At 39.3% G+C, this 14,571-nt stretch overlaps 1 protein-coding gene across 1 annotated transcript in view; it reads right to left on the bottom strand.

The window, feature by feature from the left end:
* Positions 1-14,571, bottom strand: part of AHRR (aryl hydrocarbon receptor repressor) — a 96,458-nt gene that overhangs the window by 30,743 nt on the left and 51,144 nt on the right. The window contains exon 4 of the mRNA XM_013957737.2: positions 1,433-1,533. Within this exon, the coding sequence (XP_013813191.1) occupies positions 1,433-1,533 (101 nt within the window). The remainder of the gene's footprint in view (positions 1-1,432; positions 1,534-14,571) is intronic.

Here is a 14,571-nt window from a genome sequence, read left to right as displayed (position 1 = left end):
CATTTCCAGCAAGTCCCAAGGAAAATTCACCCTCTTATTCTAGCTGAGCCATATCCATAAATAGAGCCTGGTGAATATATTCATATTAACATGCAGCTGATCATCCAATTAATGATCCACATTAAATATGATCCAGGGTTAAGTATCTCCTATATATTCAAAAGGAATGTGACACATTCTATAGGGTAAGCAGACCATTAGCATCTTCAGTAACATTATTTTTTCGTAACATACTTGAAAATACGTATCAATGGTCTCTCCATGTGCCTGTAGCAGTAGGGCTACTGTTTAAAGATCTTTTATGATTATAACTTGTGCATATGTAATATATACCAAACAAAGCACAGACTGAAGATGGGGGAGCATCATTAAAATTTAGATACTTGCGATATTTACCATTATTTTGTCCTGTACTCCCTATTATTTAAGAATGGTAATTATTGTAAATAATACCTGACAAATAGCTCATTTTAGCACTATCACTAGCTAAACAGAGGCCTCTACATTATTTGCTTTGAAATACAAAACAAAAATCTTCTGAAGTATTAAAAGGAGGAAAAGCTGTGTGCCAATTTTCATTCCAAAGACTTGAACAACTTATGATAATGGATCCCATGATAAAATGTCTTTCTCTTTTTTCTAATAGTATGCAGCATTTATTTGCTGGAGGTTACTATTCCATTTACATTTACATGTGCCTCAGAGCTGTCATTAAAACATGATTTTTTAGAACATGAACATTACCCTCTCCAAAACAACTATACATGTTTAGTCTTAATCAAATGGCAATTTCCAAGGATCCTCAGTGTATAAAAGGCATTGTTGCATCATGTGTTTGAAATTCAGATGTAAATGGGATGGGCTGTTGTCTTCTGACTGGTTCAGTAGTTCACAGCAGTATTAATTCTTCAGCCAGAATAATGGATCCAATTCTCAGTTACAGTATGGCCCCTTTATGCTGCTCTGCCAACATAAAGTCATTCTACAGGGGATAAGAAATACAAAGAAAGAATAATTTCTGCACACACAGCTTTCCTCAGAGCACAGAGTTCCGGAAGTAGAATAAATTAAAATATCCCAGGATAATCTTAGCTCAGACCAGAGACCAGGTAAGCTCCTCTTTGTGCCCTCAAAATACATGCCAAGTAAAGCAAATCTTTGCTATCACCCCAAATGAAAAAGAACTGTGAAACTGCCCACTGGACTTCACTGATGATGTAAGGTTGCAAAGTACCACTGCCTAAACAGACACTGAACAGGACTATCATGACTGTCAGTTTTGCTCTTGCAAGAAGTGCTCACAAGTGTGATTACTGAGTGACTCATACCAAGATGGACCATTTACTCAAAGTTGCCTCAAAGGATTTACTCGAGTATATCATCAATTTGCATAAATTACTTAGAACTAGAAAAGACAGCATTTTTCACTCACTTCTAGTAGAAGTCCACCTTCTTGTACAGCAGTCTTGTTAGATATATTGTCTTCCTTTATTGTTTGATCACCTTGCTTCTTAAAGTGCTTTTCTTGAATGGCTGTTGGAAAGAGTTATTATCAATTTACAAATAATACTGATTAGGGCCACTAGACTAAAATTCTTATTTAGGCACTTAACATTGCATTAATTTAATTGGGAGTTAGTGTCTTTATGGTCTGGATCTCAGTAACAGAAAACTTTCTTTTGTCGTGAGGGAGATAGAAAGATACATATTTGGCAGACCAGATGTTTTTTATATGAAATATCTATCACATTTTTTATTGAACAGATTTTTTCCATTAGTGTATTCTATACAATGCAACAACCCAAACCCACAGGAAAGAAACAAAAGAAAGTTAGCAAGTTGTTTTGTTTATTAAAAATACATATTTTGACAATCTAAAGAAATAGCTATATAGTTCAGAAGACAAGGGACTGAAATAAATTTCTTATTTTCAGTGGTGACCTTCTTGGCAATGGATCTTTTCAGTCTCACTTAAGCCCTAGTCACTCCTATGAGTCTGAGACCGATTTTAAGATTCAAATGCATGTTCTTGAACTGTCTAATTTTAAAACAGAGACTAGCAGGCCATTTATCACATGAAAATCATGTAAACCTCTCACTATAGATTATAACTGCATATATTTTTCCTGATAATAAGAAAGACCTTAGCAGGAATTGAAACTTCTGTTGACTGCCCTTTCTGCACACGGTTTATCATTACTTGATCTGAAATATCTTTGAATATTCAGATTCAAGTTTTCATATGGCTATATCGCAGGGAGAAATCTCTGAAATCCAGTCTCATTTCTGGGGATAATGAAAGAACTTCTCAGAAGACTGAGTTGATTATACACATCACCTGATACACTGGACTTTTGCATCATCTAGGGAAAGTGGAGTATGACAGGAATCTGTCTTTATAATTTAGTCAGTAACAGTTAAGGAATCAGCTTCACTCTTACTACCCCATTCCAGTGACTAACAGAGGTGGGTCATAGAAATACCTCAGGCAGCAAACAGAGATGCAGTTTTCAGGTTGTTCTCCTTTTCACATGGAGAATGAGAGGGGAGAACCTACCAGTGAGATTAGCTGAGATATTTGATACGCGTTGTCCATTCCAGCTAAAGGATAGCTATAGCAGCCACAGCCTGGGATGGTTACTAGTCCAAAAAAGGGTGGAGACACAGGAATACTTTATACCAAATCAGAATAAGAAAGCAAGACAGCAAGCAAGGTTCTAATGCTGATGGACTTTTTGCTAAAAGTCATGACAACCTGATTTAAATTTTTAGTAAGATATCAAATTTTTAAAAAGCTTATTTTTAAATGGCCTGAATAATATTTGTTGAAAATGATTGAGGATAGGGTCTAAATGGAGCCACTTTCTTTCAAAAGGGCTGTGGCTAGGACCCTTCTTAACTTAACAGTCTACTGAAGGACTGTCACAAGATCCCTCAGCATTTTATAACAGATGATGGCAACACAGAACCACACTGATTGAATATTTGTGATGTTTTTTAGCTTACATTGTAAATATTTGCTGCCAGTGATAATGCAGGTCATTACCCTAAAGCAATCATCTCAAATGTGTAATTAGATGTAATAAATCCCTCCCCTGGGCATGGGAAAATACATCAGGAAAACCCCAAGCTGCCTAAAACAGCTCCCTATGCACATTTTCCAGGCAAAACAATGTTGTGTTTTCAGCCTTGTAAGCTAGGCTAATATAAATGGGATATAAAGATTCTTCAATTTGCATTTTCATTTTGGTATACCATTTGAATTAATTGCAAAAGGTCACTTTTTTTTTTTCTGATCAGCCCAGCCTTCTGGTATGTTTGTCTATAAGAACAGACATATGGCCATTCACAGCAGAGTGTTAAACAGTTGTGACACCAGTTTTTAAAAGTACAACCCCTATTCCAACAGCCTCTTCCAGAATATTCCCCCTCAGAAAAGATGTTTTTGTAAGTCCTTACACAGTGGTTTGTAGTCTTTGTATAGATTAAAGAACAGACAGGGAGGGGTGAGAGGAAATGAAGGTTTATTTTTTTGAGGCGTTCTTTTGGCTTTGTAAAAATTCCACTAGTTCTAACTTCATCATTAGTGGAAACTATTATTTTATCCAACAGAGCAGGCCAGAGCTCCCTGCCTGTTTGTTAGCCTTCAAGCTCACACAAACATAGCAGCAGAAGCACAAGGGATGTTTGTTCCGCAGCTTGTCTGGCTGGTATAAATTCCATCTCCAAATGGAAAGTATTTTAATGTTATTTTGCCGGCTAGAGTTACCCGTATCTTAGGCCACACACATCCATTTCATAACATACTCTACTCGCTGGTCTGAACTGTAAAGACACCCACTGCACCATCAAAGACAACTGACACCCTTTGTGCAAGAAGCAAGAGCTCCTCAGAGACAGGCACATTTGCTCTTTACACCTGAAGCAGCAGAGCCATTGCTCACTGTTCACCCTTGTTCTACCTCTCTGCACTGGAAATACTACATTAATCCACCCATCAGGGGAGCAGAGGCTGGCTGATACTGCAGTGACAGCTCAGAAGAGATATTACTGCTGGTGATAGCATGTCACCTGGAAAAAGCAAAGCAAGCAAGACAGAAAAACATGCAGATCCTCAAATGGAATGGTCAGGAGGAAAGGCAAGATACGACAGAGGAGGAAAAACTGCTCTCACTAGGGAGAAAAACAGGGAAAAGAAAACAGAACAGGCTAATGATATCCCTATCGACACCAAGAATCACATGGGAGAACTGAAGGAAAGACTCTATTGATTATGACTGGTTACTTGATATTATTATCTGATTCAATATTATTATCTGAGGCTCTGATTCTGAGACAACTATGATCAGACTTAAACATGACATAGAACGGTGGCCCTCTGAAATGAAAATAAAACCTACAATGCTCCAAACAAACAAAAGATTGCAGAATGCATGAGTAATGTCTCTAGTAGGCAAGGAGAGGCAAATTGTAGAAAGTTTTGTAAAAAATATCAAACAGCAAAGGATGACTCAGTGACCTGAGGGGAGAACTTTTGGCTGCTGGAGTTCCATATATCAAGAATGGGGCAATAAAAAACCTGACACTGGAGGCAAACTGATGAATGCTGGTGGCTATATAAAATGCAAAATTTCAGCTTTATGGAGCCTTGGACTGCTTACTACTGGAGAGGCAACTCTTTAGGCTAGATTGTCACCAATTCAGTGTAGAGCACTCACCTACTAGTGCCAAAACTGGCAAACTGGCAAACTGAATAGATAGGAAGTAGGAATAACAGTGACCTTTTTCAAAGCATAGATTATCTAACCTGCAGTTCCAGAACACAGAATAAAACAGAAGATGGAGCTGTTCTGCCAAAGAAGATGAATGACTGTACTGATAACATAGGACGATAAACACAAGATACACAAATACACAGGCTAACAGTTTTGCAGGGTCACGCAATCTAGTGAGCATGGTGCAATCACAAACAACATTAAAAACTACAGGTCCAGAAAGGCTGGATCCTACAGAAGGATGCTACAAAGGGAGGTGGGGGGAAGGAGGAGAGAAGAAAGCAAAAAAAGTTGCCAATGTGACCTCCTGAAGGAAAGCTCAAAGATCTGAGGACATTGTTCCAATCACTGATATAGAAGCAGCAAAAGGAGCAGAAACCAAAAAGAATGTAGAGTTAGAACAGACAGATAATTAATGAAAAAAAAGCCCGCAAAAAGGATGATAAATTTAGATGAACAGAGTATTGGACTATCTTACACAGTGCTGCTGAGCCTTTCACAGCAGCATTGTCTCTAGAATACTATAAAACACTGAGATCTCCTTTGAGCCTCCAGTTCTGATATCAGAATTACTATCTACATTTATAAACCACTTGGCTTGAAAATCAAATCTGGAACATAGTAAAGAACAGAAAGCTGTCTGTTCTAAAGAAGCATAATGAAACCACCTTACCTATTCCCTACCCCCAGATATAATAGAACATTTATTCATTGTAGAACACTCTTTAATTCAGAGGGATGGAAATTTCAGGACTCTTATAAAACCATATTTTTTAGAGCAATGGGATTATATTTTCCAAAGTGTCTCTGTATCCCTTCTTCCCACACAGGTGCAATACTTTCTTCAGAAAATAACCAGGAAAACTACCTGCCAAGCTAGTCTGTAACAAACTAACGTGTGGTCAAACTGCACCCCAGAGACCTCATGGCCTAGATGGCACACATCACCTTCCACTGCTCAGGCTATCTGCAGCAGGTGACAAGACAGGAGTGGGATAAGTGGGATGAGTAGTGAAGACATTTTGCTATTTCTTATGCAAACACCTTGCCTGGGTTCATTTGGAGTATCAAGGGACAATTCTGTCTTCTTCAGACTCTGAATGATGCAGGTATATCAGCCTGTTCTACAAGAAGTACCTGTGAGACTATTTCTCTCCAGTGCTGCCCAGGGGATAAATTTTTTCTTACAATGGGCAGATCAAAATGTCAGACTCTAGCTTGTAGTTTCAGACACATTACGCTATGAATATAAGCCTTACTTTCAGTATCTGTTACTCAAAAAGAAGTGAAAATGGTGTTTCTTCCTGGATCTCCTAGATGCAGGCAGAATCAGCTACATATGTTACCCTGCCTGCTAAGAAAACAAAACAAAACAAAGCAAAACAGCTAGGAAACAGTCTCTATGAGAAATTCTGTTAAACAGATCTACAGCCATCAACTGAAATAATCTATATCCTCTTGCAGTGTTGCAGAGAACACTGAGTGACAATAAGGATAGCACTCCTTACACACACTGGCATTAAACAATATACTACATAAAGAACAGTTACTATGCATTCCGGAACTACATGAAGGGAATGTTTTCATTCTGAAGTGCCACAACATACAGGTCACACAAACGCTTCAGGAAAGAAATCAACAACAAAACCCTCTCTCTGAATAAGAGTGTTCAGTTATGTTGCAGAGGCTACTAGAATGTCAGATGAAATTATGCTAGCAATAATGCAAAGTTTTTCCTCCCAACTTGATTTTCTCAGTCTGCTTCTTCTTAAGAGATGCTTTGAAATCTGAATGCCCTTTGAAGTTTCTCAAGTACAGCCTGACGTTTATTTAAGGTACAAACTGAACTGTTTTCTTTACAGATCTCATCCCCTCTTTTGTTTTTTTTTCCTCATTTTTCAGTGAGTCTAATATATTTTCCATGTACAACGGGTATCAAAGAGATGCCACTGCTTGACAGTTTTGCTCTCCTCTAGGCATTTTTACAGTATCCACTTTCTGGACAGCTTTGCGTGATTAGGGCTCACAGCTATCTTGGCTGCTTGTGGGTGAGCCACCTCCTCGGCTCAAACTCCACCCTTCAGCCACCCCCCCTCCCCCCCACCCAGCTGGAGAGCCCCTTTTGAAGGAAACCTGAGGAGGGGAGCAGGCCTTTCTGCAGAAGCAGATTGCTGACTAACCGGAGCTCCTCTGTCACGCGATCGAGCCGCCTGTCAATTTTCCCCTGCATCTGACAGAGGCCTGGCGCACGCTCAAACCATTGCGTGCAGGCAGACAAGCCACATTACCCTGTGAAGTATTTCATAATAACAACAGCTGTTAAATATTGATGACTCCTGGCAAGCACTGAATGCTTTTCGTGAAGGTTAAGCCTTCATGTAATGGAACCTAATTGTTCATTAGATATTGTAACAGATATCTGGAAATTGCCTAAAAAAAGCAAAGGGGCTTAAAGTAAAGAATCAGAAAATAACTCTCATTCATTAGGAAGAGGGCAAAAAAACAGCAAGTCAAAAGGTGAGGAATATTTCTGTCAAGTAAAATCCTTTTATAAACAGAAAGAAATGCTTCACAGAATCACAGAATCACAGAATGGTTGAGGTTGGAAGGGACCTCTGGAGATCATCTAGTCCAACTCCCCTGCTCAAGCAGGGTCACCTAGAGCACATTGCTCAGGATTGCATCCAGGCGCGTTTTGAATATCTCCAGAGAAGGAGACTCCACAACCTCTCCGGGCAACCTGTTCCAGCGCTCTGTCACCCTCACAGTGAAGAAGTTTTTCCTCATGTTCAGATGGAACTTCCTGTGTTTCAGTTTGTGCCCGTTGCCTCGCATCCTGTCGCTGGGCACCACTGAAAAGAGTCTGGCCCCATCCTCTTGACACCCTCCCTTAAGATATTTGTAGACATTAATAAGATCCCCCCCTCTCAGCCTTCTCTTCTCCAGGCTAAACAGGCCAAGCTCTCTCAGCCTTTCCTCATAAGAGAGATGCTCCAGTCCCCTAATCATCTTTGTGGCCCTTCGCTGGACTTGCTCCAGTAGTGCCACATCTCTCTTGTACTGGGGAGCCCAGAACTGGACACAGTACTCCAGGGGTGGCCTCACCAGGGCTGAGTAGAGGGGGAGAATCACCTCCCTTGACCTGCTGGCAACACTCTTCCTGATGCACCCCAGGATACCATTGGCCTTCTTGGCCACAAGGGCACATTGCTGCCTCATGCTTAACTTGGTGTCCACCAGCACTCCCAGGTCCTTCTCCGCAGAGCTGCTTTCCAGCAGGTCAACCCCCAACCTGTACTGGTGCATGGGGTTATTCCTCCCTAGGTGCAGGACCCTGCACTTGCCTTTGTTGAACTTCAGGAGGTTCCTCTCCGCCCACCTCTCCAGCCTGTCCAGGTCCCTCTGAATGGCAGCAAGCATTCTGGTGTATCGGCCATTCCTCCCAGGTTTGGATCATCAGCAAACTTGCTGAGGGTGCGCTCTGTTCCTTCATCCAGGTCACTGATGAAGAAGTTGAACAGGGCTGGACCCAGTACTGACCCCTGGGGGACACCGCTAGCTACAGGCCTCCAACTAGACTCTGTGCCGCTGATCACAACTCTCTGAGCTCTGCCATTCAGCCAGTTCTCAATCCACCTCACTGTCCACTCATCTAGCCCACACTTGCTGAGCTTGTCTATGAGGACGTTATGGGAGACAGTGTCAAAAGCCTTGCTGAAGTCGAGGTAGACAACATCCACTGCTCTCCCCTCACCAACCAAGCCAGTCCTTCCATCATAGAAGGCTATCAGGTTGGTTAAGCATGATTTCCCCTTGGTGAAGCCATGCTGACTACTCCTGATCACCTTCTTTTCCTCCACGTGCTTAGAGATGGCATCCAGGATGAACTGCTCCATCACCTTTCCAGGGATGGAGGTGAGGCTGACTGGCCTGTAGTTCATCTTCAACAAAGATGATCAAAACACTTGGTTTAGTTATATTCCACTGGATTGTTTTTTGTTTTCATAAATAGCTGCACATGAAATAAACCTTGTAAAATGGCCGTCTGATTGCCACTGTGTCTATGTGTTTGAGTACACACGGAAATTACTTCTACAGAAAAAACATACAAAAGAGGGAGAAAGGACACCTTCGTATAGCCTCCCTACTAACATCAATCCTGAGAGATCTGCCTAATTGGAAGATTATCTGGAGATCAGACAAGACATTAGTGAGTGGTCAGAGAGAGATTCCAAGCTCAGAAGAAATGAAAAAGGGCTGGTCTCTTGCCTTGGGCAAGTCCTCATATTCTCTACTTCAGTTCCCAGAGGAATCCCACAGTTCCTCAACCTGACCTCTAAAACTAATCAATCCTATTCTTTTCCACTTGACCTAACTGTTCAGCAAGGACTTGTCAGACAGGGAATCAGTTCAGGCAGGAGTTCTTGATCGTCAAACCTGAGTCTTTGGGATGGAACTGGCATGATGCCAGGATAGGCGAGACCAGGGATCCCAGCTAAAAGGCAGCATCAGAGTCAGGGTGCAGGTGAAAGAGAAGGACAATAAATCAAGGTCTTTTTGAGGAGAGGGTAAAGTCAGAATATTTCTTCTTGAATGTGAGAAAGAGTCTGTGTATGTTTGGGGAATACAATTAAGAAGAGGTGAGCTGAGAAGCTGAAAACACTTGTTTACTTTTTTCTGTTGTGCTGCAGTACAAGGAATTCTATGAAGTTTTAGATAACTGTTTCACCTATGGGGAACCCAGGCCAATTTATTGAGTTGGGACAGGGAATCACAGAATCATAGAAAGACTTGGGTTGGAAGGGACCTTTGCAGGTCATCTGGTCTACCAAAATAGGGCTATCTTCAAAGGTAGACAAGATTGCTCAAGGTTTTGTTCAGTTTTGAGTGTCTCCAGTGATGGACATTTCACAGTCTCTCCAGGAAAGCTTGTTTAATTACAAACAGGATTCATTTTGTAAGGTACAAGGTGTTTCTATTTTTAGGTGAACAAGCATTAGGATAAGTTATGGATGCACACTTCCTCTTTCCTCAGTTTTTTTGTCTATAAAAAGACCAGAATGTTTAAGTGACTGTCATGAAAAGTGTGGGTATATGGAGAGGATGTGAATTAAGCCATTCTTATAATTTTTTGATTTTTGATGATTTATTCCATCTTTATCTCACACAACTGGCTTACAAGAAGCCACACTTGTAGTTCATGTTTTTATGTAGTTTGGGGCTGTAACATCTCCTTTAGACCATTACTTCTGAGGAATCACAGTCCTAGAGAAAGGCTATGCCTCCATGCAAAGCCTAGCTGTGTACTAATTATACAAGCAACAGACATACAAGTACTGTTCCAGAATGGACATCTCCTATCTGCAGCTTCATGTTGCAACCTTCGTCTCTTCATATGACTCAAGAGATGGTTGTATTGGCAAAGAAGTTATTTTAGAGATCTGTTTGCATAACCATGAGTAAATGTTTGATGGATCTGGTACTGGTCTACCAATGGATCTGGTAGACTATATTGGCTATAAGACTGCCAAAGAAACTCACTCATCCTAAACTATCCTAAGATACAATACTTATCCCAAGTAATTGTCTCCCATTTCATCTTCATAATACCATATGATTACCATTTGATTTGACTATTTTAAATGTGATGATGTGATGATGGGAACCTATTGATTTGTAAATTTAGTCCTGGGACCTTAATTATCACTGCATTAGTTTAATTAAGCTGTAATACATTATCTTGCTTGAGTGTGTATTTGCTTGTACATCCTTTTAATAAAACCATAAAAGGTAAATATGAATGGCTTGTTCTGTCACACTACAAAATGGATCACAATCCTGAGCTCTAGGTAATCTCAAGTAAGACATCTGCAAACTACTTGGTCCACTTCCAAATCAAGATGCAGGTCCCCCATAATAACCAAGATTATTTCAACAAATTCATTGTCCCTTAAGGTATGAGCCTGTAAATTATACATTCATTAATCAGAGTCAAGAGATAAAGTATAAGTTTAGTGCAGCAAAAGATAAATTTAAGTGAACTTTACAACATTTAGAAAACATGCTTAACATTACTTGTACATTCTTAAGTTCTTCAAATTGAAACCAATCAATCTAGTTTTATGGATGTTTTACTCTAGTTTCCATTTTCCTCAGTACTGCACTTTAAAACAGTGCACTTTAAGCCAATGTAGAGGAATTGAGACTTTACCAAACTAATAATCTTTAGCCTTAAGTGTGCTACAGTGTGTCCTGACCTGCCATATCCTGATTGTTTGAGTGGAATCTCAGCAAATCCCACTGATCATGATACACATACGTATTCAGAGGTAGGGTGCTTCAGGACACATTCATTCTGGAACCTATGGAGCAAATGGCCTAGCAAAACAGCTCCCAGTGTTTCCCAGTTCTTCCAAGTGTCCTTCATGATGGCTTGTTGGCTAAAGAGCTGTTCATCTTTTCCCTTGTCCAGATATTTAAAGAAATCTGTACAGGGAAAAATGAAATCAAGCTTGTCTATATTCCCAGCATTTTCTTTATGATCAACAAATGTAGCCCTCTTTTGATACAGCTCATATTATTTCATTTTTTCCAAGACTATTTTTTCACTTGTTTTATTCTTCCAATGAAAATAATAAAACAGTGGACACTGGGGTCCACAGATGGGGCAGTTGCCTTATGAGGAGAGACTAAAACAGCTGTGACTGCTCACTGTAGGGAAGAGAAGGATAAAGGGAGATAAAACTGCAGTTTACAAAATCATAAGGCAGTGAATAAACTGAATGCAGAACTGTCATTTACCCAGTCCCACAATATGAGAACTGTGGAGTGCTCAATGTCACTAGTATGATATTGGTGTAAAGCAGATAAAAGAAAGTAATTCTTTAGACACCAGGTAGTGAAATTCTGGAACTTGCTGCCACAGGGCATTATGATGGCAGACAGTACTACCATGTTCAATAGGGATTAGACAAATTCATGGGCAACAGGTCAATAAGGATTTTTGGACTTAAGGATGTAGGACTAGTCCTCAAGGACTAGGCTGGAGTGTACCTTCTAACAACTTTAATGTAACAACTCTGGATGCTAAGGGTAGAGGAGAGGAATGGACTGTGGAAAGTGGTCAGGCATGTGTGCTCTCCTTATCATCTCTTTTTGCCACTGTTAGAGACGAGAATACCAGACTAGATGGTCCACTGGTCTGACCCAGTAGTGCATTTTGTATGTTTGTGTATTCTCACTGCAACACCATGACCTTGTCCACTAAATTTGTTTCAGACAGAAAATAAACAACAGATCAACAAGAGATCATTATCTGTGACATGAAACAAACAAAATACATCTCAGAAGTGACAATAACAGAAATCAGAACCTTATGAGAAAGCCTGTATGTGACTAAATTTAAGCATATATGCAGACAGTAGAAGACCAGCTTGTAACTAATTGTTGCATGCAAATAAGAATCCCTCCTTTTGTGATAAACAACCTGTTGAAATAAATTTGCCAGTCAGAATATTATTCAAAAGCATCAATAATGAGACCAGAATGCATTTTTCCTGAAATGACAACTAAGAGAAAAGTTATATGTGTTCTGAAGTAAGCATCTAAAGTCTGCTGGCATCTTCCCTATTTAAAAAAAAAGAACAATCTAAGAATTCCATCTTATGGAAGAAATGCAATGAGGTCCTGATAACAGATTGATCTTAAGACTATCAGATCATTTTTAGTATTTATTTGCTGCAGAAGACATGCAGCAGTTTACCTTCTTCTTCAGTTTAGATCAACAACTTAGAACATTTAGTAAATCAATTCCTGAAGAATGAAATCTAATCAGAGACCAAATATGAAACTAAGTGCAGCCAAGAACTTGTACGAGAAAGCATCTCTCACCCTTCTTGATTAAATCAATCTGACAGTGACTGACTTACGTGAAATTGACATTATCTTTGCTTTCCTTTTTTGGATTTGATAACCTGTTTCCTTGACTATGCTTCAAACAGACTATTCCTCCTGAGCTTCCACTCCTCAATTTCTACAGCTTTATAATGTTCTTGTCCCACCATAATTTCATGTGCACTGCTCTGCATGGAAAGACACAGGCTAAATTCATACCTGCTAGCTCCAAGAGGGAATTTAAGTCAATATCTCTTAGAAGAGAGTTGAAAAAGCATATGTCAGTAGGCCAGTATATCACCCAAGAGACTGCTTAAAAATAGCCAAAGCACAAGATCTAGAGAGGATAAAGGAAACCTTTAACATGAAATAAACACTGCATCTAAAATATTCACGCTGAGACCTTAGTGCACAGGATGTGTATACGTTACACAGAAAACCAAATCTGACTTCATCAGATTTAGAGTTAGAAATATAAGAGCAATTCCTTGAAATACTGCTTTAAATAGCAACCATACTGTATTCAATAGACAAAGACACAGGCACATTTGCTCTCCAATATACTTTATATAAGCAAACATGGATGATAGGAGAAATGCAGGAATCTCCGCAGCACAATACCTGATTAAATACACATCATAGAATATGGGGCACTGTCTTTCTGGAGCAGAGCTGAGTTGCTTTGGTCCTTTTGCTATCTGTTGAAACTGCCATGATGAGATTAACTGTATGAAGAGCTGGCTTGAGAGATTAAATGAACCTAACAAGCTGTAGGAAAATAATGCCAGAAAGCAGGTCCTCAAACTTTCGCTTTTCCACTTCAGGAAATAAAGAGGTGTTGAAACAAGATACCAAGCAAATGAAAATATTGTTAAGGATCAGTATTTACAAGTTTTAAAAAAAAATTTCAAAATCAATTTTCAGGATTAATTTAAAAAAACAGAGATATATTCCAGACATTTTTAGAATACTGAATAAAACCAGTAACATGAAAATTTTACCTAAAGGTTAAGAATGAAGTTTAAGACAACAACTGTAGTAAAAAATTTAATTACCAGAACTCTAAATTGGTAATGTTACAATCCTTGAGTGTTTATTGTATTTTATAAACATTGATATTTTAAGATATGAATTTGAAGTCTAGTCCTGCAAAGCCATCCAAACTGATGGACCTTGCACCCAGTTGGGATCACTTGTAAGTCAGAGGGCCTGCAGGGAAGACATAATGGTTTGCCCAAAAACAAATTGCTTTGCAGAACAGGAACCTTCTGCAGAAATAGAAAATACATGCACATGATGTGTTCAATTATTACAAGAATCTTCATTTTTCACTTCCTCATGACTGTTTTGCTTTGGCTCTTTTCACAGACAGGTTCCATGCTCAAAAAAGGGGATACTAACCAGCTTGGTATTAGGCTTATGTATTCTCTTCCCCTTAGCACTAGAGTAACTAAAGTTAAAAAAATGACACATCCCTAGTTCAAAGGCCAGAATTAGGACCTTCAGTATTTCTAAGTATAATCAAAAATGTTTCTTTAAAAAATGCAGGAAGGATAATGTCTGGAAGCTCTAATATACAAATATTTGAAACCTCTAAAAATGTAAATTGTGGTCTTGCTTTGATTTGCTTTTCGGTTTTTAAAAACTGAGAATATAGAGAGATATTGAGAACTGAGATGTAGAGATAAAATTAAAAGGCAGTCACACAGTTTTTACTGGACTTATGCTATGTGAAGACAGGAACAACAAAGCAATATTTAGTATTTCAGATACAAAATTCTAGCTAATAAAATATAGCCCTTTCTCCACTTTCAACTCTTCTGCATATGTGCCATTGACTCAAGCAGGCAAGTCTGACTCCTTCCCAGGAGTCAGATTTCTGATTCTCCTACCTTGAGTCATA

This window comes from Apteryx mantelli, chromosome 2 (assembly GCF_036417845.1).
Source record: "Apteryx mantelli isolate bAptMan1 chromosome 2, bAptMan1.hap1, whole genome shotgun sequence".
Taxonomy (NCBI): domain Eukaryota; kingdom Metazoa; phylum Chordata; class Aves; order Apterygiformes; family Apterygidae; genus Apteryx; species Apteryx mantelli.
This window is presented reverse-complemented; position numbering and strand designations above follow the sequence as displayed.